Source organism: Ascaphus truei, chromosome 11 (assembly GCF_040206685.1).
Source record: "Ascaphus truei isolate aAscTru1 chromosome 11, aAscTru1.hap1, whole genome shotgun sequence".
Classification (NCBI taxonomy): Eukaryota; Metazoa; Chordata; class Amphibia; order Anura; family Ascaphidae; genus Ascaphus; species Ascaphus truei.
The window spans coordinates 19,101,809-19,129,125 of NC_134493.1; the positions used below are offsets into that span (position 1 = coordinate 19,101,809).

Consider the following 27,317-nt stretch of genomic DNA (forward strand, 5'->3'; position numbering starts at 1 on the left):
TTTCAGCGATGGTCTCTCCTTGTGGCCAATCGGAGAGCTTCTCCGTGCCTCTGCCCTCCCCCTCTCTGACGTCACTGGCCTTATAGCCAGCGACATCGCCTAAATGTTAAATGCAACGACAGTATCGCAATGGCGACGGGTGACATCATCGGTCGCGTCGCCGGCAGTCTAAGCGCAGCCTCAGGCTGAAAATTAGGTTGGCAACCAATTTATTGTAAAGGACTTGATCAGAGGTTCTCCTATCGTCTCAAAATGCTATCTTTATAAGCGGACCAACAATCTAGGTTATTTTCTAGTGGAACGCAGCGGGTTTTTTTTAAAGCGCATACCATACTTTTTCTTTGTATGTTTTTTTTTTTGTTTTTTTTACACCTCCTAAATGTCAATTAACAACGGAATATTTTGCCTCCTGCAATCAATCAGATACAAATTACTCATTCAAAACCCTCTATTACACGTCAATTGACTTTAAATGCTGAAATATCCAAACAGAATGTATAATGTTCTGTCAGTGAACAGGAACTCCTTTTGGCAACGAGTGGGCCACATCACGTTCTAGACAAAGTAAGACTGACGGAAATCCCATTCACATGCTGTTATTGGTTATACTACAGGTTATCGGCCTGTGGTCAAAGGGCATGTCTGGGATTTAAGTATATGTCAATGGTTAAACTTAAACGTTCCTGGTATTTAGTTAATACTCAACAAATGTCAATATCCTTTCTGAAGATGCACAAGCTGTACAGAAATAACTACTAAGAAAAACAAATGTTAATGTATAGAGCGGCAAACACAAGCATAGTGGAGCTCCTTCCATAACGGCTGTTAAAGCGGCAATCTTGCTTTCCTTTTTCCATTTTACAGTTCTAGAATTGAAGCCGGGTTCTCCGCACTGAGCTGTAAAAGCGGAGTTCCCCGGTCTGCAGTGAGCTGCAGGGGGAAAGACAGAGGGGGGCGTGATTGGGGCGCAGCCATGACATCACCCGGCAGGTTCACCCTCATTGGCTTAATCTCCGGGGCGTGGCCTAGCGCTCCGTCGCTAGAGCTGTTCGCATTTTTCCTGTCTGCCTGAAAAACTGAGGTCGCAGCACAGCGGCCGCCCCTCGCAGCAGGCCCGGCGCCATTGAGGGGCGGCTCTTGTGGCGGACGCTGCAACAGCCAGCGGGGACCAAGCCTTACTTTCAGCTCCGTAACGTCATTCCGTGCACCCCAAAACTGGAACAACCTACCAGAGACTCTCACATCCACCACCAGTTTAAGTTCTTTCAAATCTAAGGCTGTCTCACATTTTAATCTGGTCTGTAACTGTTTCATTCGCCCATAATATATATATTCTTTAACTGCATGCAATGTCTTGTATATAATGTATATATAATGGGGGCGGGTCTGGTGTTCTATGGCCGGTACATCGATGACATCTTGATCATATGGGACGGAGATGGGGGTGACCTCGAGCAGATACTGACCGACTTTAACTCCAATGATATGGGCCTCAGATTCACCCACCAGATTAATGCATCTAGTATTGTCTTTCTAGATTTGGAGTTGTCAGTAGATTTGAATCTGAATATCCAGACACGGGTGCATTTCAGGGACGTGGCGGTCAATGGCTAAATACATGCAAAAAGTGCACATTATTCCAAATGGCTAAGCAATATCTACCTCAGTCAGTTTAATAGACTGAGGAGGAATTGCTCGTCCGACCAGGTGTTTGAGCTGCAAGCCGGTCGTCTTATCGACCATTTCAAACAAAAGGGGTATGATATGTCTCTGGTGCAGGAGGCATTCAAGAAGGTCAGGTCAGTTGAACGTGTGGATTTGTTAGCTAAATCAAAGCTCAAACAGTGCAAACAATCCATGCCTTTGGCAGATATCAACACAAACAACTGTGGGGTTAAGTTTATTACAAAATTTAATGGTTATTCCCACAAAATTAGACAAATTATCAATCGCCACTGGAAAGTGTTGCTCTCAGATCCGCACCTCAGCAGTCAGTTGTCCACTGTGGCACCACTGGTCTTCCGCAAGGGTCTAAATATCAAGAACATCTTGGCCCCAAGTAGACTTAGTGATACTTCAGTTGAGAATAGTGGTTCACAGTTAGTGTCTGGAAACATTAGGTGTGGCAGATCTAGATGTCTGTGTGGACATCTGCATCTGTCGGATACTTTCTCTTCATTTAGCAACAAGTCTGAATATACATTAAAAAGTTCAATCAACTGTCTCTCCACATATATAGTGTATGTTTTATCTTGTCCATGTCAATTGCAATATGTGGGTCGCACCAAAAGAGCAGTGTGTGTCAGATTCCTGGAACACAGACGTTCCATCATTAAGGGAGTGCTGGCACACAGTGTTCCTCGACATTTTTCCCAAGTACACCAAAAGGATCCCAAGGTACTTGTAATTACGGGTATTGAGAGTATTCCAAGTACCCTATTAGGGGGAGATAGATTTAAGACACTATGTATGAGAGTCTTTTTGGATATACTCACTTGGTACACTTTCTCCCAGGGGTCTTAATGAGTGCTTGGATACTAGCACACTGGTTTAGTTTCCTGCCTTGCTGTTCTCTGCCTTGCTGCTCTGGTTGCTAATTCGGTTCCTCTCCCCCTATCCTAGGATGGGGCTCTGTGTTTTTGGAGGGGATTCCTCTTTATTATATGATATTTCCTTAAAGTAGGTGTTATTTAATAGTTAATCCAGTTTTTTCCTTTATCTTTTTATAATTTTAGTTATTTTTTAATGTAACAATTGTTGTTATTATATGTAATTAGATATCATTTTAATTAATGCACTATGTTAATTATCAATTTAATAATTTTTGTTAGTACATATAATGTAAAGATTGTTTTGTGAATGTTGTTCTCATCACACAAGGAATTAAATAGGTTGATTTTAATATATTCTTTCAATTTTATTTAGATTTTTCTATCATATTTTTATATGGTGTAGTGGTACTTGGTTGTTTATATATTTATATTATTATATTCTAATTAATATATTGATTTATTAATATCTTTTGAAACTAAAATGATAGGTTTATGCTTTAATTTTAATTTGGTATATATATATTTTCTTCCATATTTGATGAAACTTAGATTGATAATAGTGGGACAGCTTTCTCTAACATGTCATTGTGTTAGTTCAGTTTATACATAATTAAATTGTTTAGTTTTAGCTATTTTCATTGTATGATGTGAACAACATAATTATTGATGTTTTTTTGTTATTCATTGTAATGTTGATATTTATAGTAATTTTAGAGTTATACGATTTGTGGTGAAACTTAGTACCAATGTGAAAATAGGTTTACTTGATCCAGCCTATTTAATTGGCTGTCCTTGGCAATCACAAAACTCCTGACGAAGTCGCCGCAGTGTGACGAAACGCGTAGAGCTGTGACGTCATCGCGTTCGTGTTGGTGTATTTGGAGTCCCTGGCTTCCCTGCGCTCCGGCTGGCGGTTATTTCAAGTGTTGGCAACCATTGTATGAGGGAGCAAAGGACGTGCAGGCATTGGATGCCTTTTTATCTTGCTGCCAATTTGGGATAGGAGTTCATGGTGAACCTGGGCTGTTTACATCCACTCTGCAAACCTGGGACTCACCCTACCACCGCAGATGACCATAATAGAGATTTCTCTCCCACGAATGGTTCTGTTTAAAATCCTGTAAGTGCACATTCTTATGGGTTGCTGATTTTTTAAATAAATGTACCTTATTTTTTACTCAGTTACGTGCTATGGAGCGTGCTCTTTTGTTTGTTTTTTGTTCATAATGTATACCCTGTTCATTTATGTAACTGTATTTGTAACCATGTACTATTTGTCTTAACTCTGCCCAGGACATATTTGAAAACGAGAGGTAACTCTCCGTGTATTACTTCCTGGTAAAATATTTTATAAATAAATAATTTCAACAACGGCAGCAAAACACAAATACATATTGTGACTTAAAAAGATGATGGTATGATAAGATCTGTTACATTTGTATAATCTGATGCTGTTTTATAGCCGAGAGATTTTGATAAATGACTCTTTTTTTGTCTTTTAAAGGAGCAATCCAAGACGACAATTTATATATAATAAAATTGTATGTATTTATTTTACCAGGCGGTCTCGAGTTGAATCCCATTCATTTCAGCTCTGGGGACCCCCTACTTCCTGAGGTACTTATCGCCGAACTACGTGCCAGTAGCTGCTCTGGATCGGCAAGCAGGGCCTTCAAGTTTCAGGCCACGATTATAGTTGTGGCGGGCACCCGACCGAGCGCGGGACATCACGCGCGTGCGAAACATGCACTGAGGCTGGAGTCGATGGGGAGACGTGGCAGACGCGTCACCAGGCTGGTTCCCCCTCATTGGCTGAATCGCTTACGTGACGCAGCCATTGCGTGAAAAAAAAAAAATTGATTTTGGATTTTGAAAAATCGTCTGTGCGATAGCTCGCACTATGGGCAGCCTCATTGAGGAACACATATTTGTACTCGCGGCGCGCGATGTCGCGGACCCGGCCACCATAATCGTGGCCTAAAGCTCCCGAGTCATATACGCCAATAGGAAGCTGTACCGATGATGTCATGGCTTCCTATTGGCCCACAGGCCAGAAAATATCTGAAAAGCGGACATATTGGGTATCTGGAAGCATGGAGCTAAATTAACGGGGTTCAGCTCTGGGGACCCCATGCTTGAAATATATATTCTCCACAAAATCCAGAAGGAGCAGGATCACCCAAAAGGAAAAAGAAAATATATAGTGTGTACTGTTTAAGAAAATATGGGGGTATCTTGTCCTCACCAGAGGTTTTTTGAGCAATATACACCTAAACATTTATCAGTTCACTTATCAGTTGATTAAAATTCAATCTAATAATCACTTGTATGTTGTGTGAAAGCGCCGCCTAGTATCACTTTTTGGGGAAACATATATTCGCAAAAAATCCGCCACCTTGGATTGCCTGGTTAATATTTTCCATGTCTGATCAGCTGAATGTCTCCTGCCTGTTTTTCATTAACAGGGAGGAGAATTGGCAGCAGATCTCAAAACTGTGCCTTTTGCCGTATGTAATCTTATCATATGCACAATGTGTTCTGTACAATTCTTAAAAGAAAATGAAGGTTTGGCTTTTATTTTGAATTTGTAAATACAAACAGACTATGGGGATGGATTTTTCGGGACCTGGTATGGCAGCGGTGCGCAAACTGGGGGGCGGGGTTTACAGAGGCTCCGCTCACTTCCCAAAGGCACTTAAATAAAGTGCCGGGGAGCTGCAGGGCCTCTGTAAACTGCACTTACCTCGGCTCCAGCGGCTTCTTACACGCGTCGCCATGGCAACGTGGCGGCAAATGACGCTGCAAGGTCACGTTACGTCACGTTGTTATGGCAACATGACGTCATGATGCCGGAGCGGGGGAGGAGGAGGGGCGTGGGGAACCGCTGGCAGGGGGCATATTGAAAAAAGTTTGCGCCCCCCTGTGGTATGGGATCTTAATGCATTTTTAAGATTACAGCGTGGAACAGTTAAGAGGGAAGAAGCAGCAACATTATTTGGTTATTTAGCCATAATTCTTGATCTTCAAATTTGTCAAATTTCCATAAATGTACATTTTTCTCATTTCTGTTTTATTTTTTTAAATGAAGCATTGAATGAATTCACTAAAGTACAATAAAATAAGACAAGTATGCCTTCCACCCGAAAACTACATATTAAAAAAGTTATAGTGGCGTAACCCTGTTTCTCTTCCCCCCCCCCCCAAAAAAAATCTCATATAGGGTCTATCATGGGGAAACTTGTGCTAGTTACTCATCTTGGTGTGATGCAAACCTGCTGGTTACAGGGGGCCCTGAGTCTCCCGCATGGTGTTATAGGGGATGACAGGACAGGCTTCTGAGGTAGAACTGATCTGTACTCACGGTAACAGCGCCTCCATCTCTTGCAGATCCCCAGGGTTGTGGGGAGGAACCTCTGCAGGAGAGTCTCAGCTTCTTCCTGATAGATTACAGTCTCAGGCAAGAAGTATAGTGAATCACAGGGATACTTTATGCCCTACACTGCCGAGTACAGCAAATAAAAATACCACTTGTGACCACATTCACATGTCTCAGATATGTCTGCAAGCCTTTCTTTCCCCGTTACACATTGCTTCCACTGCAGCCAGGGATTCTGGGTAATGACATACAAATGAGCACTGAGTGTGTCACTTTACAGTAAGTCCTCGTTTTACGACGAATGGCTTATCCGACGCTGTCCAATGCATCCATAAGGGCGGTTTTACGACGCCAAAATGGCTTATCCGACGCTTTGCAAAATTGCAACATTATGTCAGTCAGAAGGCTGCAGTCAGGGAAATCATCCAGATCAGTCTGTGTGAAGGTTTAGTGGTGTATTTATGCCTTTTTACATGTCTAACTGTTTTATTATACAGTTCTGGATTCAATATATAGAATTTTGACATCATAATTTATGTGTGCTGTATATCTTATTGCCTGTGTAAAATATTTGGTGTATTTTAGTGTTAAAAATGCCTTCAGGAACGGAACCCTTCATTTAAACAGTGTTTCTATGGGAAAATGTGATTCACTTTACAACGCTTCGCTATCCGACACCAATTTCAGTAACACATTGTGTCGGATAACCGAGGACTGCCTGTACTTCTTGCCCATAAACTACAGATCTGTTTTTAAATTCTATTATTTGTCAGGTGCAAACTCCGGAGAAGTCCCAATTTCCTTTCAGGAGAAAACAAACCATTTACTTGCGTTTGTAGTACAGTTTGTTTCAATGTATTATTGCACTGTGCTGTTCCAAACACTATTGCAGGAAGAACAATGGTGTGAATCTGCACTTAAATATATTGAAAAGTAAAACAAATGAGAAAAAAAGACTAGCAGTCTCAGCTGGATTCAACTCTCTTTTTAGTGCAGAATAGTTTTTATTTAGTTTTTTGGGAATATTTTTACAAAATAGACCGAATCTAGAAATCTACTGCTCTCTGTCACAAACATGCCAAAATCTCCGGGTCCGTGCCCTTTCTTCAGGCTTCAAGCTGGTTCAGCAATAAAAGAGTTGAATCCAGTCACACTGAGACTCTCTTGTTTAATTTTTTTTTCATATTACAATATATTGTAGTACCAATTCAAACCATTGTTCCTGTGATGTCTGTAAGCCCCATTGTTCCTGTGTTGTCTGTAAGCCCCATTGTTCCTGTGTTGTCTGTAAGCCCCATTGTTCCTGTGTTGTCTGTAAGCCCCATTGTTCCTGTGTTGCCTGTAAACCCCATTGTTCCTGTGTTGTCTGTAAGCCCCATTGTTCCTGTGTTGCCTGTAAGCCCCATTGTTCCTGTGTTGCCTGTACGCCCCATTGTTCCTGTGTTGTCTGTAAACCCCATTGTTCCTGTGTTGTCTGTAAGCCCCATTGTTCCTGTGTTGTCTGTACGCCCCATTGTTCCTGTGTTGTCTGTAAGCCCCATTGTTCCTGTGTTGTCTGTAAACCCCATTGTTCCTGTGTTGTCTGTAAACCCCATTGTTCCTGTGTTGTCTGTAAGCCCCATTGTTCCTGTGATGTCTGTAAGCCCCATTGTTCCTGTGTTGTCTGTAAACCCCATTGTTCCTGTGTTGTCTGTAAACCCCATTGTTCCTGTGTTGTCTGTAAACCCCATTGTTCCTGTGTTGTCTGTAAACCCCATTGTTCCTGTGTTGTCTGTAAGCCTAATGGTGTAGTTGGTGGATCTGAGCCCCTGTGCATAAGAAAATGCCGATGGTGAGTGCAAGTTCTTGAGCAGTGCAGACAAATGTTTTCCCAAAGCTACAAACTGGGCTCCTTGCCATGCACATTCCTCCATAAACATTGGGAAGAGTCTGCTGCTTCTTTGCATCTAGACTAACCCTGTTTAGGTTTTAAGATGGATTCATATAAATGGAGCTTAAATTATCCTGATCAGAGGGAGAACTGCTTTCCAACTTCTTGCAGGGGAGCATGAATACATTGGAAGATAATTAAAACAGCAATATGCTCGCCTCACCCTGCAAAAATAATAACATGAAACATGTATTTAGCAGAGTCGTTTAGCTGCAGTTTTTTGGGCAATCCCACCCTTTGTAAATTCTGCTGAGAATTTGTGATAAACCGGCTAAAAGGCAGCAATAAAATAAGTATTTTTACTTTAATTACTTCAGTTTGGAGGGGGGGCGGGGGGGCTGCTGCCCAACTACAGTGTGGATATTTAGTGTTGATTCAGAATTATTTATTCAATTAAAATCCTTTAAAAAAAAAATATATATATATATATATATATATATATATATATATATATATATATATTGGAAGATTACAACTTTTAAACAAATACGTACAATTTTGTGGCTTACAACCATGACTAAACATGTCACTGGTCTGTAATTGAATCCGCCCAGATTTTCCATCCATCCCCTTGTTAAATACTGTGTTATCCATGCGAGTAAAAATATTGATGGATAGGAACCAGCCCATGAAACGGTCGCCCTGCGATTGCTCTATAAATCCTTGCTCTTAGTATTTTTCCTTCTTTTAATTGAAATGACTGCACCATTCATTGTTCCCTCTGCTACGCACAAGCTGTCACCAAACAGGAGAGATTCTGTGTGCCCTGAACATTAAACAATAAGGTCACATGAACAATGCTACTGTATATAATCCACTCGTGTGGGAAACGTGACAAATGAGGGGAGATGAGTGGCAAGAATTGTAGTTGTTTTATTTTTTGCCTGCGCAAGAACAGCATGTGTAGAAAGATGGCTGTCCTGCGGTTTTTGGAAGATGTTTCCCACAATGCCTTGCATAATAGCGCTATGCAAAGTATTGTGGGGTGCAATTTTGTGAAGCAGATAATGGAGATAATGTGTTCTGCGGCAGGACTGTTTTGTTGGATAGCATCGCTTAGTAGTACAGTATTTAACAGACCATGGTATGCCATAAGATAATGACGTTCCTGTTCCCGAAAGAGACGCCTCAGAGCGCATTCAAATGAATGGGTGGTAACGTGTCTGCTGGTTCTGGGAGGTGCTCTGTGGCAAAGCACGGCTTACTAAATATGGCACGTTGCAAAGTAAAAACAAAAAAGGAAGTACAGTATGTGCTGTGAAATGATCCGATGTTTCAATCTGAACCACTAACATGATTTTGTTTTCACAGCAAGTGTTGGGCACGGGAGCAGCTGCTGAGCTCTGCCGGAAGGTTTTCAGATTACAGGAAAATGGCCTCTATGCTGCTCACACGACAGCTGGCGTCCGCGCTGCAGCAAAACTCCCGGTTATTTGGGCCGCGTAAGTAATGACTATAATTAATTTGATCGCATTAGATGAGAAATACAGATGTGTGATAATTGGTAAATACCTCATAATTGGTCAATATGGCACACTGAATACAATATTGTACAGTGGGTGCGCAAACAGAGTGACGCAGCGGTTACAGAGGCCTGCGCTCTTCCGCAGGGGGGGGGGGGGGGGGCGCGGGGCCTCTGTAACTCGCATTCCGTGATTCAGCCGGCTTCGGGCAACGCATCAAATGATGCCTCTGCCGGCACACAGGTAAGGAGGAGGTGCGAGCACTGGGGGAGAGCAGGCAGAGGGGCGCAGCCCCAGGAGTTTGCACACCCCTCTTCTAAGGGGTGCTATGCCAAGGCAGGGGAGCGCAAACTTTCCTCCCTGCGCCCCCCTGCCTGCTTCCCCCCTCCCCCCTACGTGTCGCTGGAAGCCAAGGTAAGTCAAGTTACAGATTCCTCACGTGATCCCCGGCATTTAATTTAAATGGCCACTGTAACAGCTGGGCCCCCCCAAAATATCTCGGGGGGCACGCCCCCCCATTTTGCGTACCCCTGCCTTGAGATACGTTTCCATCCGTTTCCTTAAATGGGTCATAAGGTGTCTGCAGGGGCTGCAAGGTGTTTCGTTGTAAAGCACAGCTTCGTAAATATGGGCAGAGTGTGGCTTCTCTAAATAGCGTGTGTTCTAAGTTACTTACATAAAGGTCACAAGGATTCTTACTGGAATTTCGTGCTTTACTACTAGCAAGCAATGTTTTATAGTCCAGGTGTGAATATGCTGGAATGTTGTTATTAGTAGTAGTAAGTAGTATTACATACTGTATGTATACTTGAGCATAAGTACAGTGTGTGTTATTGTATTAAACCATTTTGACCGGTGACAGTACTCTTTTATATAGGTCATATGATGTGTATTTCTGCCATGACGTAGTCTTGTAGAAACCACTGTCAGTACTGCGACTAAAGAACAGGACAATGTATCGCTTCTGCCTGCACTGCGACTGCTCACATCATAACATTGCGCACAAAGCAGATACAAGCTGCACTGCGACTGCTCTCATCATAACATTGCGCACAAAGCAGATACAAGCTGAACTGTGACTGAACTTTTTTTTTTGTAACTAAAGTTTTATTGGTTTATAACAGCATGAATTACAATACATTAAAAGGTACATTTTGTCGTGGTAATCCTCATTGTAACGGTAAACATAATGATATTGATAATAGTGTAACAGAACTTCAGACTGTAGCCAATCTGGTGAGCCTAGAGGCGCACTAAGACAAGGCCAGCCTTCCCGAGTTAACATAACGGTGCCGAAGCAACTTTCTAACCGAGGGGACAAGACGCACAAGTTCAGTTATTGACTCACTAACAGACCAACAGACAAACAGGCGGATAAGCGAACCAACCAGACGACATATATTCACCGACAGGTAGACAACTAAACGAGTAGACAGACAAATATAAAGACCGACAGACAAACAACCAGACAGACGGACAAACCGGTGGACAAACATTGAGCCAAGAGGTAATGAAAGGGAGGGAGAAAGGGGGTGTAAGGGGAGGAGGGGGGGGGCAAATAAGGGGCGGGGGGAGGGGGGTGCTAGTGAGCGTGAGTGTATCTCAGAGCTGTCGAGCGGCCCATCTATGTTTATAGAACCCTTGTTTCTTCTCTATATGACCATATGTTTCATGTCTAAATTATGGGCGCCAGGTACATAGCATGAGTGCACATCGCCTCTCCCAAGGAGAACGGACCTGTTTACTATCATAGCCAAATTGATGTCCTTTCTATCCCTGGGATATCTGTCTGTGCCAGCCAAGGCGTCCAGACTTTTAGAAAATTGTCGCCAGTGTCATTAACCAGACTCATTAACTTTTCCATCTGGCAACTAAACCAAATGCGATTCCGAATTTTTGGGATGATTGGTATGTCTGAGCTTTTCCATAGTGCTGCGATCTCACACCGCGTTGCAAGCGCAAAGTGAGCAATAAGTTTATTGTGAGCTTTAGAGAGACCCGCTAGTGGTATGTTCAAGAGAAACAGCCATGGATCCGGGGGAATAGTGAGATCAAAGAGTCTCTGTATCCAAAGTCTAATTGTCTCCCAGAATGGGGAGATCCGCGGGCAAGACCACAGAATATGTAACAGGTCTGCTGATCCTCCACACTGGCGGGGGCACAGCGGGGAGGATCCTGGCACGAACCTGGATAATTTCAGTGGGGTAAGGTACCATCGCATCAGGACCTTATATGCGTTCTCCTTGAGGGTGGTACATATGGAACTCTTCACTGTAGCTAGGAAAATAGCACTCCAGTCCTCGTCCTCCAGACATTCTCCGATATCTGCTTCCCATTGTGATCTAAATGAGGGTATCCCATTAACTTGTTCGCTAGTACTGATCACTTCGCTGTATAGCTGCGAGGTAAGTCCCTTTGTGTCGGTCTCTGCCAGACAGAGCTTTTCAAAGGATGTCAATAGGGGGTATGGGGCAAATTTGTTATAGAACGCCCTGATCTGGAGGTATCTAAAGAATTCTGAGTGGGGGTTCTCTTTTTCTAATCTGACGTGATCAAATGTCTTAATTTTTCTGTCGTGACCTTCCAGATCTTTAATCCGATTATAACCTTTCTTTCTCCAAATTGATGTAATACTGACCGAAAGACCCAGCACGAACTCGGAATTATTCCACAGGGGTGTCATCATAGAGCATATCGTTGTAAGGGAATGCCTAATTTTTGCGGCCTCCCAGATTGACAATGAGTTGGTCATTAAGGATAGCGGCATGTTAGCGCCTTTTCGCGCTGTTTTGGGGAGACAGATTAGGCTGCGTAGTTCTAAAGGCGCACAGGCTGCGCTCTCTAATTCGACCCATCTCTTAGATCTCGGGTCAGACTGCCATTGTACAATTTGGCTCAATTGTGCCGCTTTGTAATATAACAGGCAGGGTACCGCAAGGCCCCCAGCCGAGACCGACCTTTTCATATTGATTTTGCTGACTCTTGGTTTTTTACCTCCCCATATAAACTTGGAGATTTCAGATTGAAGTGAGTGCAGGTCCTTCAATCTGAGTGGCACTGTGAGAGTTTGGAAGAGGTATAAGATACGGGGGAGTAAGTTCATTTTGACACTATGGATTCTTCCTATCCAGGAGATCCTTTTAGATGTCCACTTTTGAAGATCTGATTTAAGGGTCCGGATTAGGTTGGGATAATTTGCGTTGTATATATCCTTGACGTTTTTGGTGATGTGGACACCCAGATATTTTATAGACTTGTGTTGCCAGTGAAATTTGAAGTTTAATTTTAACAATATTTCCGTGTGTCTAGGGAGATTGGCATTGAGAGCCTCAGATTTAGACTGATTGATTTTGAAGCCGGAGATTTTAGAGAACCGGTCTAGCAGGTCGAATAGGTTTGGTAGGGAAGTGAGGGGTTTCGTGATCGTCAAGAGGATGTCATCTGCGTACAGGGCCGCTTTATGGATTTGGGAGTATGCGTTTAACCCTGAGATGTCAGGGTTTCCTCTGATTTGTGCCGCCAGCGGTTCAATACAGAGGGCAAATAGGAGGGGTGATAATGGACAGCCTTGTCTCGTACCACTCCTGATCTGGAAGGGCAGAGAGGGCTAGCCTTGGTGTACAACCCTGACGGTGGGGTTAGAGTACAGCGATAGGATCGCTTCACTCACCCGATCTCCAAAGCCAAATGCCGCAAGCGTCTCCTTTATATAGGACCAGTCTATACTATCAAAAGGCTTTTCAGCATCCAGACTTAACATACTTTGATTGGTATCAATGTTAGCCAAATCTAACAGATCTATAAATCGTCGGGTATTACATAGTTGCATAGTTACATAGTAGATGAGGTTGAAAAAAGACGTACGTCCATCAAGTTCAACCTATGCTAAATTTAGACAACAGATACTTTATTCTATATCTATACTTACTTATTGATCCAGAGGAAGGCAAACAAAAAACCCCATTAAGGGGAAAAATTAATTCCTTCCTGACTCCAAGAATTGGCAATCGGATTAATCCCTGGATCAACATCCTTCCCATGTATACTTATTTGGTATATCCCTGTATACCTTTCCCATCTAAAAAGATATCCAACCTTTTTTTGAACAAATCTATTGTATCTGCCATCACAGTCTCCATGGGTAATGAATTCCACATTTTAACTGCCCTTACTGTAAAGAACCCTTTCCTTTGTTGCTGGGGAAATTTCCTTTCCTCCAACCTTAAGGGATGGCCCCGAGTCCTTTGTACTGCCCGTGGGATGAATAGTTCTTTTGAAAGCTCCTTGTATTGTCCCTGAATATATTTGTATATAGTTATCATATCCCCTCTTAGACACCTCTTTTCTAATGTAAATAAATCTAATTTAGCTAGCCTCTCCTCATAAGTTAGAATGTCCATCCCCTTTATTAATTTGGTGGCTCTTCTCTGCACTCTCTCTAGTTCCATAATGTCTTTTCTTAGGATTGGTGTCAAATTGTACTCCATATTCAAGGTGTGGTCTTACTAATGCTTTGTAAAGGGGCATGTTTACTTCCCTTCCATCCATTGCACGTTTGATGCAAGATAAGATCTTGTTTGCCTTTGCAGCTACTGCATGACATTGGGCACTATTGCTAAGCCTGCTGTCTACAAGCACTCCTAAATCCTTCTCCATCAAGGATTCCCCCAATATATCTCCATTTAATTTGTAAGTCGCCTTTTTATTCTTGCATCCCAAATGCATAACCTTACATTTATCTGTATTAAACCTCATTTGCCATTTACCTGCCCACGTTTCCAGTCTCTCCAAGTCCTTCTGAAGAGAAATTACATCCTGCTCTGATTCTATTACCTTACACAATTTAGTATCATCAGCAAAGATGGAGACTTTGCTCTCGATCCCAACCTCAAGGTCATTAATAAACAAGTTAAAAAGCAGGGGTCCCAATACCGATCCTTGAGGTACTCCACTCACGACTTTAGCCCAACCTGAAAAAGTTCCATTTATGACAACCCTCTATTGTCTGTCCTTTAACCAGTTTTCAATCCAGGTGCATATATTATTACTGAGTCCAATTTTCTTTATTTTGTACACCAACCTCTTGTGTGAAACCGTATCAAAAGCCTTTGCAAAATCTAAGTAGACCACATCAACTGCATTACCCTGGTCTAAATTCCTACTTACCTTCTCAAAGAAACAAATAAGGTTAGTTTGGCAAGATCTATCTTTCATAAATCCATGCTGACTATTACTAATAATTTTGTTTTCCATTAGGTATTCCTGAATATTATCCCGTATTAAACCTTCAAGTAGTTTGCCTACTATTGAAGTCAGGCTTACAGGTCTGTAATTCCCTGGGTGTGATCTAGCTCCCTTTTTAAATATAGGCACCACATCTGCTTTACACCAATCTTGTGGTACTGAGCCTGTGGAAATTGAGTCCTTGAATATTAAATATAATGGTTTTGCTATTACTGAGCTTAACTCCTTGAGAACTCTTGGATGTATGCCATCGGGGCCAGGTGCCTTATTTACTTAAATTTTTTCAAGTCGCTTATGAACTTCTTCCTCAATTAACCAATTGTTCATTAATATGGAGGTTGTGGCTTCCTCCTTTGGCGCTACTATTGAACTTGATTCTTCCCTGGTAAACACAGAGGCAAAGAATTTGTTTAATACCTCTGCTTTTTCCTTATCTCCAATAATCTGCTTACCCATCTCACACTGAAAGGGTCCTATATTTTCTTTTCTCATTTTTTTGTTATTAAGGTACTTAAAGAACTTTTTAGGGTTGACCTTACTTTCTATTGCAATCCTTTTTTCATTATCCATTTTTGCTAATTTGATTGCCCTTTTGCAATTTTTGTTACATTCCTTATAATTCTGATACGATGTCTCCGTCCCTTCTGACTTAAAGAATCTAAACGCCTTCCTCTTCTTGTCCATTTCCTCCCCTACCTGTTTATTTAGCCACATTGGTTTTGACTTATTTCTTTTATACTTATTACCCAAGGGTATACACTGATAAGTGTGCTTTTCTAACAATGTTTTAAAGACTGCCCATTTATCTTCTACATTTTGCCCTGCAAAAACATCATCCCATTGTATTACTACTAGATTAGACCTCAGTTTATTAAAATCTGCCTTTCTAAAGTTTAAAGTCTTTGTTGAACCCAAGTAATCTGTTTTTTGATAATTTATTTAAAATGAGACCATGTTATGATCACTGTTACCCAAATGTTCCAGGCTTGTCGACCCTTGATAACTCCGACCTGATCTGGGTGTATAAGTCTGGGTAGGATGAGACATAGTCTATTGGCCAATAATTTAGCGTACAATTTAATATCAGTGTTAATTAATGATATGGGCCGGTAACTTTTACAGTACAGCGGGCCTTTCCCTGGTTTATGGATTATTGATATAGACGCCTGTAACATCTCCTTGGGGATGGGGGCTCCTGCTAAAATAGCATTGAACACTTGGAGCAACCTAGGGGCAAGCAACTTGATACATTTCTTGTAGTATAACCCTGAGAAGCCGTCTGGCCCCGGGGCCTTTGAAGGTTTGAGTTCCTTAATGGCCTGTGTCACCTCCTCATAAGTGAAGTCGGCATTTAGAGATGCTCTATCTGAATCTGTCAATCTCACTAGATTGGAGCTAGCCAGGACATTTCTTAGCTTACTGCTCGTTTTAGCATTATGTGCCACTTCTCTCCATTATAGAGTGTCTCATAGAAGGAGCCGAATTCCTCTACTATCTTCTGGGGGTTGGAAGTAGGGGTACCAGAAGTTAAGCGTAAATCTTGGATGTTATATTTAGTTTGCCTGTCTCTCGGCATGCGAGCCAGCATCGTATCCGGCCTGTCTCTCAGCATGCGAGCCAGCATTGTATCCGGCCTGTCTCTCAGCATGCGAGCCAGCATCGTATCCGGCCTGTCTCTCAGCATGCGAGCCAGCATCGTATCCGGCCTGTCTCTCAGCATGCGAGCCAGCATTGTATCCGGCCTGTCTCTCAGCATGCGAGCCAGCATCGTATCCGGCCTGTCTCTCAGCATGCGAGCCAGCATTGTATCCGGCCTGTCTCTCAGCATGCGAGCCAGCATCGTATCCGGCCTGTCTCTCAGCATGCGAGCCAGCATCGTATCCGGCCTGTCTCTCAGCATGCGAGCCAGCATCGTATCCGGCCTGTCTCTCAGCATGCGAGCCAGCATCGTATCCGGCCTGTCTCTCAGCATGCGAGCCAGCATCGTATCCGGCCTGTCTCTCAGCATGCGAGCCAGCATCGTATCCGGCCTGTCTCTCAGCATGCGAGCCAGCATCGTATCCGGCCTGTCTCTCAGCATGCGAGCCAGCATCGTATCCGGCCTGTCTCTCAGCATGCGAGCCAGCATCGTATCCGGCCTGTCACTCAGCATGCGAGCCAGCATCGTATCCGGCCTGTCTCTCAGCATGCGAGCCAGCATCGTATCCGGCCTGTCTCTCAGCATGCGAGCCAGCATCGTATCCGGCCTGTCTCTCAGCATGCGGGCCAGCATCGTATCCGGCCTGTCTCTCAGCATGCGAGCCAGCATCGTATCCGGCCTGTCTCTCAGCATGCGAGCCAGCATCGTATCCGGCCTGTCTCTCAGCATGCGAGCCAGCATCGTATCCGGCCTGTCTCTCAGCATGCGAGCCAGCATCGTATCCGGCCTGTCTCTCAGCATGCGAGCCAGCATCGTATCCGGCCTGTCTCTCAGCATGCGAGCCAGCATCGTATCCGGCCTGTCTCTCAGCATGCGAGCCAGCATCGTATCCGGCCTGTCTCTCAGCATGCGAGCCAGCATCGTATCCGGCCTGTCTCTCAGCATGCGAGCCAGCATCGTATCCGGCCTGTCTCTCAGCATGCGAGCCAGCATCGTATCCGGCCTGTCTCTCAGCATGCGAGCCAGCATCGTATCCGGCCTGTCTCTCAGCATGCGAGCCAGCATCGTATCCGGCCTGTCTCTCAGCATGCGAGCCAGCATCGTATCCGGCCTGTCACTCAGCATGCGAGCCAGCATCGTATCCGGCCTGTCTCTCAGCATGCGAGCCAGCATCGTATCCGGCCTGTCTCTCAGCATGCGGGCCAGCATCGTATCCGGCCTGTCTCTCAGCATGCGAGCCAGCATCGTATCCGGCCTGTCTCTCAGCATGCGAGCCAGCATCGTATCCGGCCTGTCTCTCAGCATGCGAGCCAGCATCGTATCTGGCCTGTCTCTCAGCATGCGGGCCAGCATCGTATCCGGCCTGTCTCTCAGCATGCGAGCCAGCATCGTATCCGGCCTGTCTCTCAGCATGCGAGCCAGCATCGTATCCGGCCTGTCTCTCAGCATGCGAGCCAGCATCGTATCCGGCCTGTCTCTCAGCATGCGAGCCAGCATCGTATCCGGCCTGTCTCTCAGCATGCGGGCCAGCATCGTATCCGGCCTGTCTCTCAGCATGCGAGCCAGCATCGTATCCGGCCTGTCTCTCAGCATGCGAGCCAGCATCGTATCCGGCCTGTCTCTCAGCATGCGAGCCAGCATCGTATCCGGCCTGTCTCTCCGCATGCGAGCCAGCATCGTATCCGGCCTGTCTCTCAGCATGCGAGCCAGCATCGTATCCGGCCTGTCTCTCAGCATGCGAGCCAGCATCGTATCCGGCCTGTCTCTCAGCATGCGAGCCAGCATCGTATCCGGCCTGTCTCTCAGCATGCGAGCCAGCATCGTATCCGGCCTGTCTCTCAGCATGCGAGCCAGCATCGTATCCGGCCTGTCTCTCAGCATGCGAGCCAGCATCGTATCCGGCCTGTCTCTCAGCATGCGAGCCAGCATCGTATCCGGCCTGTCTCTCAGCATGCGAGCCAGCATCGTATCCGGCCTGTCTCTCAGCATGCGAGCCAGTATCGTATCCGGCCTGTCTCTCAGCATGCGAGCCAGCATCGTATCCGGCCTGTCTCTCAGCATGCGAGCCAGCATCGTATCCGGCCTGTCTCTCAGCATGCGAGCCAGCATCGTATCCGGCCTGTCTCTCAGCATGCGAGCCAGCATCGTATCCGGCCTGTCTCTCAGCATGCGAGCCAGCATCGTATCCGGCCTGTCTCTCAGCATGCGAGCCGTCTCTCAGCATGCGAGCCAGCATCGTATCCGGCCTGTCTCTCAGCATGCGAGCCAGCATCGTATCCGGCCTGTCTCTCAGCATGCGAGCCAGCATCGTATCCGGCCTGTCTCTCAGCATGCGAGCCAGCATCGTATCCGGCCTGTCTCTCAGCATGCGAGCCAGCATCGTATCCGGCCTGTCTCTCAGCATGCGAGCCAGCATCGTATCCGGCCTGTCTCTCAGCATGCGAGCCAGCATCGTATCCGGCCTGTCTCTCAGCATGCGAGCCAGCATCGTATCCGGCCTGTCTCTCAGCATGCGGGCCAGCATCGTATCCGGCCTGTCTCTCAGCATGCGAGCCAGCATCGTATCCGGCCTGTCTCTCAGCATGCGAGCCAGCATCGTATCCGGCCTGTCTCTCAGCATGCGAGCCAGCATCGTATCCGGCCTGTCTCTCCGCATGCGAGCCAGCATCGTATCCGGCCTGTCTCTCAGCATGCGAGCCAGCATCGTATCCGGCCTGTCTCTCAGCATGCGAGCCAGCATCGTATCCGGCCTGTCTCTCAGCATGCGAGCCAGCATCGTATCCGGCCTGTCTCTCAGCATGCGAGCCAGCATCGTATCCGGCCTGTCTCTCAGCATGCGAGCCAGCATCGTATCCGGCCTGTCTCTCAGCATGCGAGCCAGCATCGTATCCGGCCTGTCTCTCAGCATGCGAGCCAGCATCGTATCCGGCCTGTCTCTCAGCATGCGAGCCAGCATCGTATCCGGCCTGTCTCTCAGCATGCGAGCCAGTATCGTATCCGGCCTGTTCGCCTTTTCGTAAAATTTCCTCTTTGACCAACTCAGGGAATTATCAGCCCTGGAGGCCAGCATCATGTTTAATTCAATGTTAGTGTCCTTTACCTCTTGTAGGGTTTGCGGATATACTGTAGGTTATTTTTGTGCTTAGAGGAGAGAGCCTGTAATTTATTTTGGAGCATGACAATTTTTGTCTCTCTCTCTCTCTCTCTCTCTTTTTTTCGTCTAGCTGTGATATTTGAGTGTACATCGGAGAGTCGCTTTATGCGCTTCCCAGAGGACCAGGTGTGAGGTGACAGAGTCTGCGTTTATCTTGAAAAATTGGTCTCTCTCTATACCCACAGTATCACAGATCTCCGGGATTTTTAGAATCGATTCATTAAGTTTCCAGTTCATACCTGGTATTGCCGTGTGAATATTGTTGCACCTTAGCTCTATGGGTGCATGGTCAGACCATGAAATATCATGGATCTCCACTTGGGTGACCTTAGGGACCAGGTGACCGGACACAGCGAAGTAATCAATTCTACTGTATGAGCCATGTGGGTGCGAGAAGAACGTGTAGTCCCTATCTGCTGGGTGCAACTCCCTCCAAATGTCTGTTAGTTTGTTAATTTTGAGGCCCCCGCGTAAATATATACCTGCTCCTTTGTTATGTAGGTTAACCCCACTTGATCTATCCATGTGAGGTTGTAGGACCGTATTAAAGTCTCCTGCTAAGACAACGCTTCCCTGCGCAACCGAGTTTAGGGTTCAGAAGAATTTTTCAAAGAAGATTGCACTCCTTTCGCAAGGAGCATATATGCTCCTACTATTATATACCTGCCATCATTGTCACGTTTAGTTAGCTGACCTTCGAATGGGATGCTATTTCGGAATAGAATGGCAACTCCGTGTTTTTTGACTTCCGAGGAGGCAGAGAAAACCTGGGAGAGTTCTTTATCCAGATATTTGGGAGTGTTGGTTTTACTGAAATGTGCCTCCTGTAGGAGCAGCACGTCAGCATGTTTTCTTTTATAGTCTGAGATAGGCTAGTTTGCTTTTTAGTGGGGTTGTTAAAGCCCGGCACATTGTGGGATATGAATGTTAACGTCATCTATTAGGGTGTGTGACTGCGCGCATCACTATGGTGTTTAACTTACCCGTGGAATCCATGTGTAGGACCAGACGATCGCTCACTCCAAGACGCACCCCTATAGGTTGGAAGGTGGGGGACGTGGAGGGTGGGGCGGAGGGGGAGGAAGGGGGGGTGGGGAGGAAGGGGGGGAAGGCGGAGAGGGGGAAGGGAGGAGGGGCCGGGTAGAGCACATAGGGGTCACAACAGAGGGGTTTGGGTACACAACAAAAAACAGAGAACGTACTAGCGTACAGAAAACAATTAGAAACACGAAGACAGGAGCCCACTCCGGGAGCCCCCGGAAGTGGCCCTTGCGCCCTGGGGTGGGCCGCTTGGCCCAGACTGACGAAGGGATCTCCCTTGCCTGCTGGGTCCTGGCCTCCCTGGGACTTGTTTGCGATCCCTTCTCTCTAGGGATCGTAGCGGAGAACGCATGCACGCCGATCAGGGAAACTTCCCGCCGGCGCATCTCCTTTGAACAGACAATAGTTGTACACCTGTTATACACCTGTTATACACCTGTTATACGCCTGTTACACAACGGTTACACGCCTGTTACACGCCTGTTACACGCCTGTTACACGCCTGTTACACAACTGTTACACAACTGTTACACAACTGTTACACAACTGTTACACAACTGTATAACTTATAACTTTAGCAACAAACACAGTAAACCACATAACTTCAACCCTATGAACTTCTCCCATAGCTCCCCCTCTCCATGTTCCCCCTACTTTTGCCCTCTGCGTGAATGTAGGGAGCCCCCCTCCCCCTGGGAATTTCCTATTGATCGGCCCCCCTATGGTGTTTGTGCAAATTTGCTCTTATCTATTATCAGAGGTACGGCTGCTTAGCCTCCTTTATATCCCATGCGTGAGTGACCACCTTCTATGTAGCAATTTGCTGGACTCTACCCCTTTGGTTGTTTCTGTGTGTTAACATGTGAGTGGTTAACATTTAGGGGGTCTATTAATCAGCAGCTAAGGTGGTAGTGGAACTACCAGCTACTATGTCGCGTATACATATATCTGTATGTTGCTAAGAGTTCATATTTGGGGATGGTCTGCAGGCAGTGACCAACTCCTTATCTACAAATAGGCCGGGGTATGAATATAATTCCCCTCACCCGCTGTTTTCCCGCTCCCTCAATCCCCTTTCCCGCCCCCTCTGCCGCCACATTCTGTGATCGTGTCCCCCGTTATGGGTATGTCACCCGATGGGCCCGACAGCTGCCCCCCGGCAGCCCGCCGCTGTGTTCTGACCCCACATGGGGGGGTCCCCGGGGTCGCTCCGGCCTCGCGGCCCACATCATGGTCCCCGACCGCGTCATCCACCAGTGCCGTCGCGGTCAGGTCCCACCGCGCATGCGTCCCGGTCAAGGTCTCGCGAGAAGCCGACGGGAGACAGTGACGTCACCGGATCAGCCCGCGAAGAACAGAGTTGCTCCCGCGCGCCTCGAGGAGGGAGCAGGAGAAGATGGCTGCCTCGCAAAAATCGTGAGTAGAGCTGCGGGAGGTGGCCGATCCCCTGATTCCCGCCAGGGGGTCGATGGGGGCCGCCGGACGGGCTCCTCGTGGCTGGGGCTTTCCTTAAGGTCTTGCTGGGTTGTTTGGGGGAGGAGATAGCAATCTTGTTGTGTAGTCGAGGAAAGTCTATGTGGAGCTCGGTGATTCTTCTTCAGCTCTGGCTTCAGGTCGTATGCCCCCAGCTGTGTGCCATGAGGTTGAGGGGGCGCCATCTTTGGCAGCAACCAGGTGAGGGGGACTTTGAAGGGAACCCAAGGACCCTACGGAGGAATCCCTCCCCATCCTCGACATGCTTTAGTGTATGTGCAACGCCGTTCTTCATAACTAGGATAGCACACGGGAACAACCACCTATATTGCACCTCCTTATCCCTGAGAACTCTAGTTATTGGGGCCATTGCCCGCCTTTTTGCCAGGGTAGAGGGGGATAAGTCTTTGAACACTTGAAATGTAATATATTCAAATTCCACTGATTTCATCTCCCTGGCAATGCGGCATGTTGCTTCCTTCGTCCGGTAGCAGTGAAACCTCATAACAATATCCCTGGGGGGGTCCCCCTGCTGGGGTCTTCCTCTGAGCGCCCGATGACACATGTCCAGCACTAGATCCCTTTCTGCCAGATCGGGGAACAGATGTTCTAACCACTTAGTGGTAAAGTCCTCCGGATCTGTGATTGATTCCGGCACCCCTCGCAGGCGAATATTACAGCGACGGTCGCGGTTCTCCCCGTCCTCAATCTTGTCCTCCAAGGATCTGACTTGGTCTCTGAGGCTGGCCATTTGTGCTTGTGTGTGGGATAGGACGCTGGCAGACTCCTCTGCCTTAGATTCCAGGGTGTCGGTGCGCTCCCCCAGGGCATCCACATCCTTTCTTAGTGCCCAGAGTTCTGACTTGAAGAACTTTTTCATGGAGGAGCAGAACTCCTTCATATCTTTACGGCGCATCACCGCCATATCATCCAGATCTTCTGCAGGGATGTCCATTTTGGGGTCCGCTGCCGGTGGTTGCGCAGGGGAATCGGGAGTCCCGGCCTTAGCTGTATCTCTGCTTTTAAAATAGGTAGATACCGGTTGCGTTTTTCTACGCAACGTTTTGGTCGAAGCCATCTCTGATGGTTGAGGTATGTTGCGCTTGTCGTGATTAAGCAAACGAACGCTTTTTATCTGCTATTTATGCAATATAATGCGCCGGGGGGAATGGAGCTCACACTCTAAGCTGCCATTCACCTTCCCACCGCGCATGCGCCTCCACGGTGACTGAACTTTAACCAACAAATTCACATAAGAGATCTATCTGGCATAAAGGGCGTTTGGCCCAGTTGATTGAAACTAATCGGATGGTAAATTTTGTATTCAATTAATAAATTCTAAATGTTATGTTTCAAGTAAATGTGTTGGTGTAAGTTCAGTCAGTGCAGCATAGCTTCTAGTAAAGGATGAAATAAAATAATTGTTCCAGTGGTTCAGTAGTAGCACAAATAGGCATATTTTAGGACTAGTGTTACTGTGGGCAGCACCACTGCAGCTATGTAACATTGTAGTGTGTGTTTGTGTCCGGGCAATCCCATCCGCACGGTGTAATCAGTGGTCGGATTTCAGCATCTTTAGGCTGCGCGGATTCTTCAAAATCCGTCAGTGGGGCTCGGATTCCCTGATTGACGTTTAATCCATTAACGGATTAATTACAACCCGATCTGTGGAACCAGGCCACGGCCCAGCTTAGTACACAGGCGAGGCACTGCCTAAGGGCAGCATGTCTCAGAAGGCGGCAAAAAGAAGAGGAAGAGTGGTAGTTGAAGGAGCAAATGCCCCCCCATTCCCAGCAGGTGTGAAGCAGGGGGTCTCCTGAGCTGAGCCCCATTAATTTCAGCTCCAGGGACCCCCTGGTTCCCGAGATACATCTCTGTAGGGGGTGCCGATTAATGGCTGCAGGTTTACACGGGCCTGTAGGAAGCCGCAAAGGGCAATATCATGGCTGTGCATTGGCTCGCGCGACACTGGCGCTTTAAAGCAGGATCTCTCACCCCCCTGCGCGTCCCCCGCCCCCCTTTATTTTCTTATTTGTATCAGTAAAGCATGTGGCAGTCGGATAGTGCTCCTCTTATGCACGAGTAAAGATAGTTGGTGTCAGTAACATAATGGATGCTTCAGTCAGTGTCGGGCTACAGCCCCAGTCCTCACTGCTGCCCGCGCGCCTGGCGGCATGGCGGCGCATGCACAGACTACAGCTGCGATCGGCGGTCTGTACGTGAGCTTGCGCGGGAGGGGGAGCGATGACGGGGGGGCGGCCATGACAGGGCATATCTCCCCATCCATTGATGCGCGCCGCCCACATGATCACGGCACGGGAACACAAAACTCTTGTCTTCCCTGCCAGCGTACGCGTCACAGCGCTTTACGCGTCCACACACACGGCCACTGGGGCCTGCCCCATAGAGGGCTGTGCTGTGTGGCGCGCACGCCACAGCGTACACCGCAGCGGCCACTGGGGACCTATCCTAACTGCAGCTACAATGTATCCTATTACTAAGGTGACATCATCTATTATTGCAGTTTGCAGCTCAAACTGCTGGGAATATTGGTGACAAATTATCATAAACAGGAACGTGTTGCTAAGATCTTGCACTGTTTGGGAGGTGGGCTAAAACCTGCTATAGAAATCAAAGAATGCTATAAAACTCATAAAAAATTACATTGAGTTAAATAATAAAAAATGCAGTAAGTATTATCTAATACAGGGGTGCGCAAACTGGGTGGCGATTTTTCAGGGGCAGCGTGGCGGTTGCAGAGGCCCGGAGCTCTTCCCCAGGGCATTTAAATGAAATGCCAAGGGATAGCGCGAGGCCTCTGTAACTTCACTTACCTTGTCTCCAGTGACACGTCGCCACGGCAACGTGCCGTCACATGACCCCGCGGCGTCATTTGATGCCGGAGACATGTTAAGGAGGGGCGTGAGCAGGGGGGAGTGCAGACTGGGGCAAGCTTGCGCACCCCTGATCTAATACAACAGAACTGAATTTTTAATGTTTTGTTTAAACGATATAAATGTCACATGTTTTGCTGCTTTAAACCTGCGGAGCTGCTACCGGCACGCCCTCCGGCGGTATGTATCTCAGGAAGCTTATAGTAAGCGCGACGTGACGGGCGACGGCTTGGTCGCGATCGCTGGAAGTCATCTCAATTTGATTTTTCCAGCGACCGTAGCCTGCCGTCGCCGGCACTATAAGCGTAGCCTTAGATTGCAGTCACCGGGCCTCAACCCTCTGTTAATGTAACTGTTATGCCCATGGTTATAAGAAGGTATGGAGGGAGACCCCCTAGGTAGCCTACGCGCGGCTAGCTGCTAGTTGCTGTTAGCTGTAGTTTGAGTGCTTTGGCTGAGAGGATTCCAGTGCTGGTGCCAGGCCTGGAGTCCAGTCCAGAGCACATCCTGAGGGGGAAGATCAGGGAAAATCTCTCTAGGGAGGTCCCTGCGCCTAGAACTATAGTATAACCCCAGTTTTCCCCAGTTGGGAGTGTGTGTCTGTTTGTACTCAGTTGTGGATATTTCTTTTTCCAATAAATACATTTTATAAACTCTTGTGTTTCTGTCTGGCGAATTGATCCCTGGTGTGATAGTCCTGGGGTCCCGTGACACCCATCTCTACATGTTACTCTCTTCATGCATGGGACATCCTGTCCTGCATGACTTGCTTCTCCCTCTCCGTGGTAGTTTTCTTTTACTTCCCCGTATTGGACCATTAGAGGACCGGGCATTCCCTTAAATCCTAATAGGCTGGACAAACTCTGCCAGATTGATCAGGTTACAGGTTGATGAAAGAGACAGGCCTGAAGCTGTCAAGGCAACTGGAAGACTTGGGCTGTCTGCCAATTATTATTATTATTATTATTTTAGTTCTGCAAACTGTGGTGTTTTACTCATAATGAAACTGAAGGTCCTTCATTCCTGTATCCTGTAAGATTTACTGACTAAATGGGAAACGCAGGTTATTGCAGAGTATTCTTAGTGGTCAGTTGTCCCCTTCAGCAACATAGCGTTTCTCCCAAGCTTTGCTAACGGACCATGACACCCTATTCTTTCTCATGCCAGTCGTTTTGGGATAAGAAAGCTGTTTGATGCAGGAAAAGAGGAAACCCAGTGAAGCGCCGGCAAACGACAGACATGAATGGTTGTTGCCATGGATAGCTTTGGTTTGCCCCAAGCATGATGATGGTTGGCTGCTGTCCAGCTGCTGTTTTTCTGCAAAGAGGCAGCAGGACAACCCAGCCACCATAGCTTAAAGATTGCAGTGCTGTATTTTTATAGGCTACTGCAAAACAGATGTATTTTGATTTTCTTCTAAGGCTGAGTCCATGGTCCGCGCTTATGCGCTGACCCGTGCTGAGGCGTGCTCACGCTCGGCAGTGAGCCCCTGCAGCCACAATGAGAGCGGCTTTAGCAGGGGCTCGTGCACGCTTCCACCGGCGTGCGGAGGCGTAGCACCTAATTTTTTTTTAGTTTTGGCGCTCACGGGAGCGCAGGGCCGGTAACGTGAGCGGTTCGCCCAATGAGGGAGAACCAGCTCCGTGCCGTCACTGGCCCGCCCCCCGACACGCCCCCGGACGACACGCGAACTAAGGCCAGGGAAAGCACCCGGTTTCCTTCAGCCTCAGCGTGCCTCCGCACGGCTGGAGTCACCATGGACTCAGCCTCAATGGAGAAAGCTACATGCCAATCTGAGCCTTTAATTGTCTGAACCAGGGGTGAGCAAACTTTTTATGCCGAGCCCCCCCCCCCCCCCCCCTTTTCATCCATGAAATTTCTCGGGCCCCCCCTGCCTGATGTAATCAAAATCACATGGGAAAAAAAACCTTTATTAAATGGTTGTGGCGGTGAAGAGGTTAACTGGGCTTGTAATAAAGTTCAGGCCCACTTGGTTAACCCTGACCCGTGTGTTAGGGTCTTAGAGTGTCAGCTCTGGGACCCAGATGCCAAAAATGTATTACTGCAACTGTATACTGATTTTGCGACATTAAAGAATTATGTGATTTTATTTCCTCTCCGGGGATGCTGGGATCGGGAGATTTCTAGGCTGTAAGTTTCAGGGTGAGTTTGGCAGAGAAAGTCTTTGCAGAATGCGTCTATGTAGCCGGGTTCCGGGTTATGGGATACCCCAAAAGTTGTATACGGAGATTGAGTGATATCCTCTGATACTGCTAAGCGCATTACTCCGCCAATCTTGTACCCTGAAAATGCTCTTACGACTCACTGCCAGAGTCCCTGCTGCAGCATCTTCCAGACAAGGTAAATGGGTATGAAGGGGTTAAAAGATATCTGCAGGTATACACAGAGTCCTTAGTATAGCATGGGACTCCCCAGTATAGCAGAGGTACCCCCATACTGTACATGCCCAGGTATCCTGAGCCTAGAGTAGGGGTTCAGGAAGATGCTCACGCTAAGGTTATGAAGCTGAGCAGATTTGCAGTGTTTAAAA

The 27,317-nt window shown here is 46.8% G+C and overlaps 1 protein-coding gene across 1 annotated transcript in view; it reads left to right on the top strand.

The window, feature by feature from the left end:
• The window catches only part of ABAT (4-aminobutyrate aminotransferase), a 142,167-nt gene that overhangs the window by 42,594 nt on the left and 72,256 nt on the right, over positions 1 to 27,317 (top strand). The window contains exon 2 of the mRNA XM_075565310.1: positions 9,170 to 9,300. Within this exon, the coding sequence (XP_075421425.1) occupies positions 9,231 to 9,300 (70 nt within the window). The 5' untranslated portion in view covers positions 9,170 to 9,230. The remainder of the gene's footprint in view (positions 1 to 9,169; positions 9,301 to 27,317) is intronic.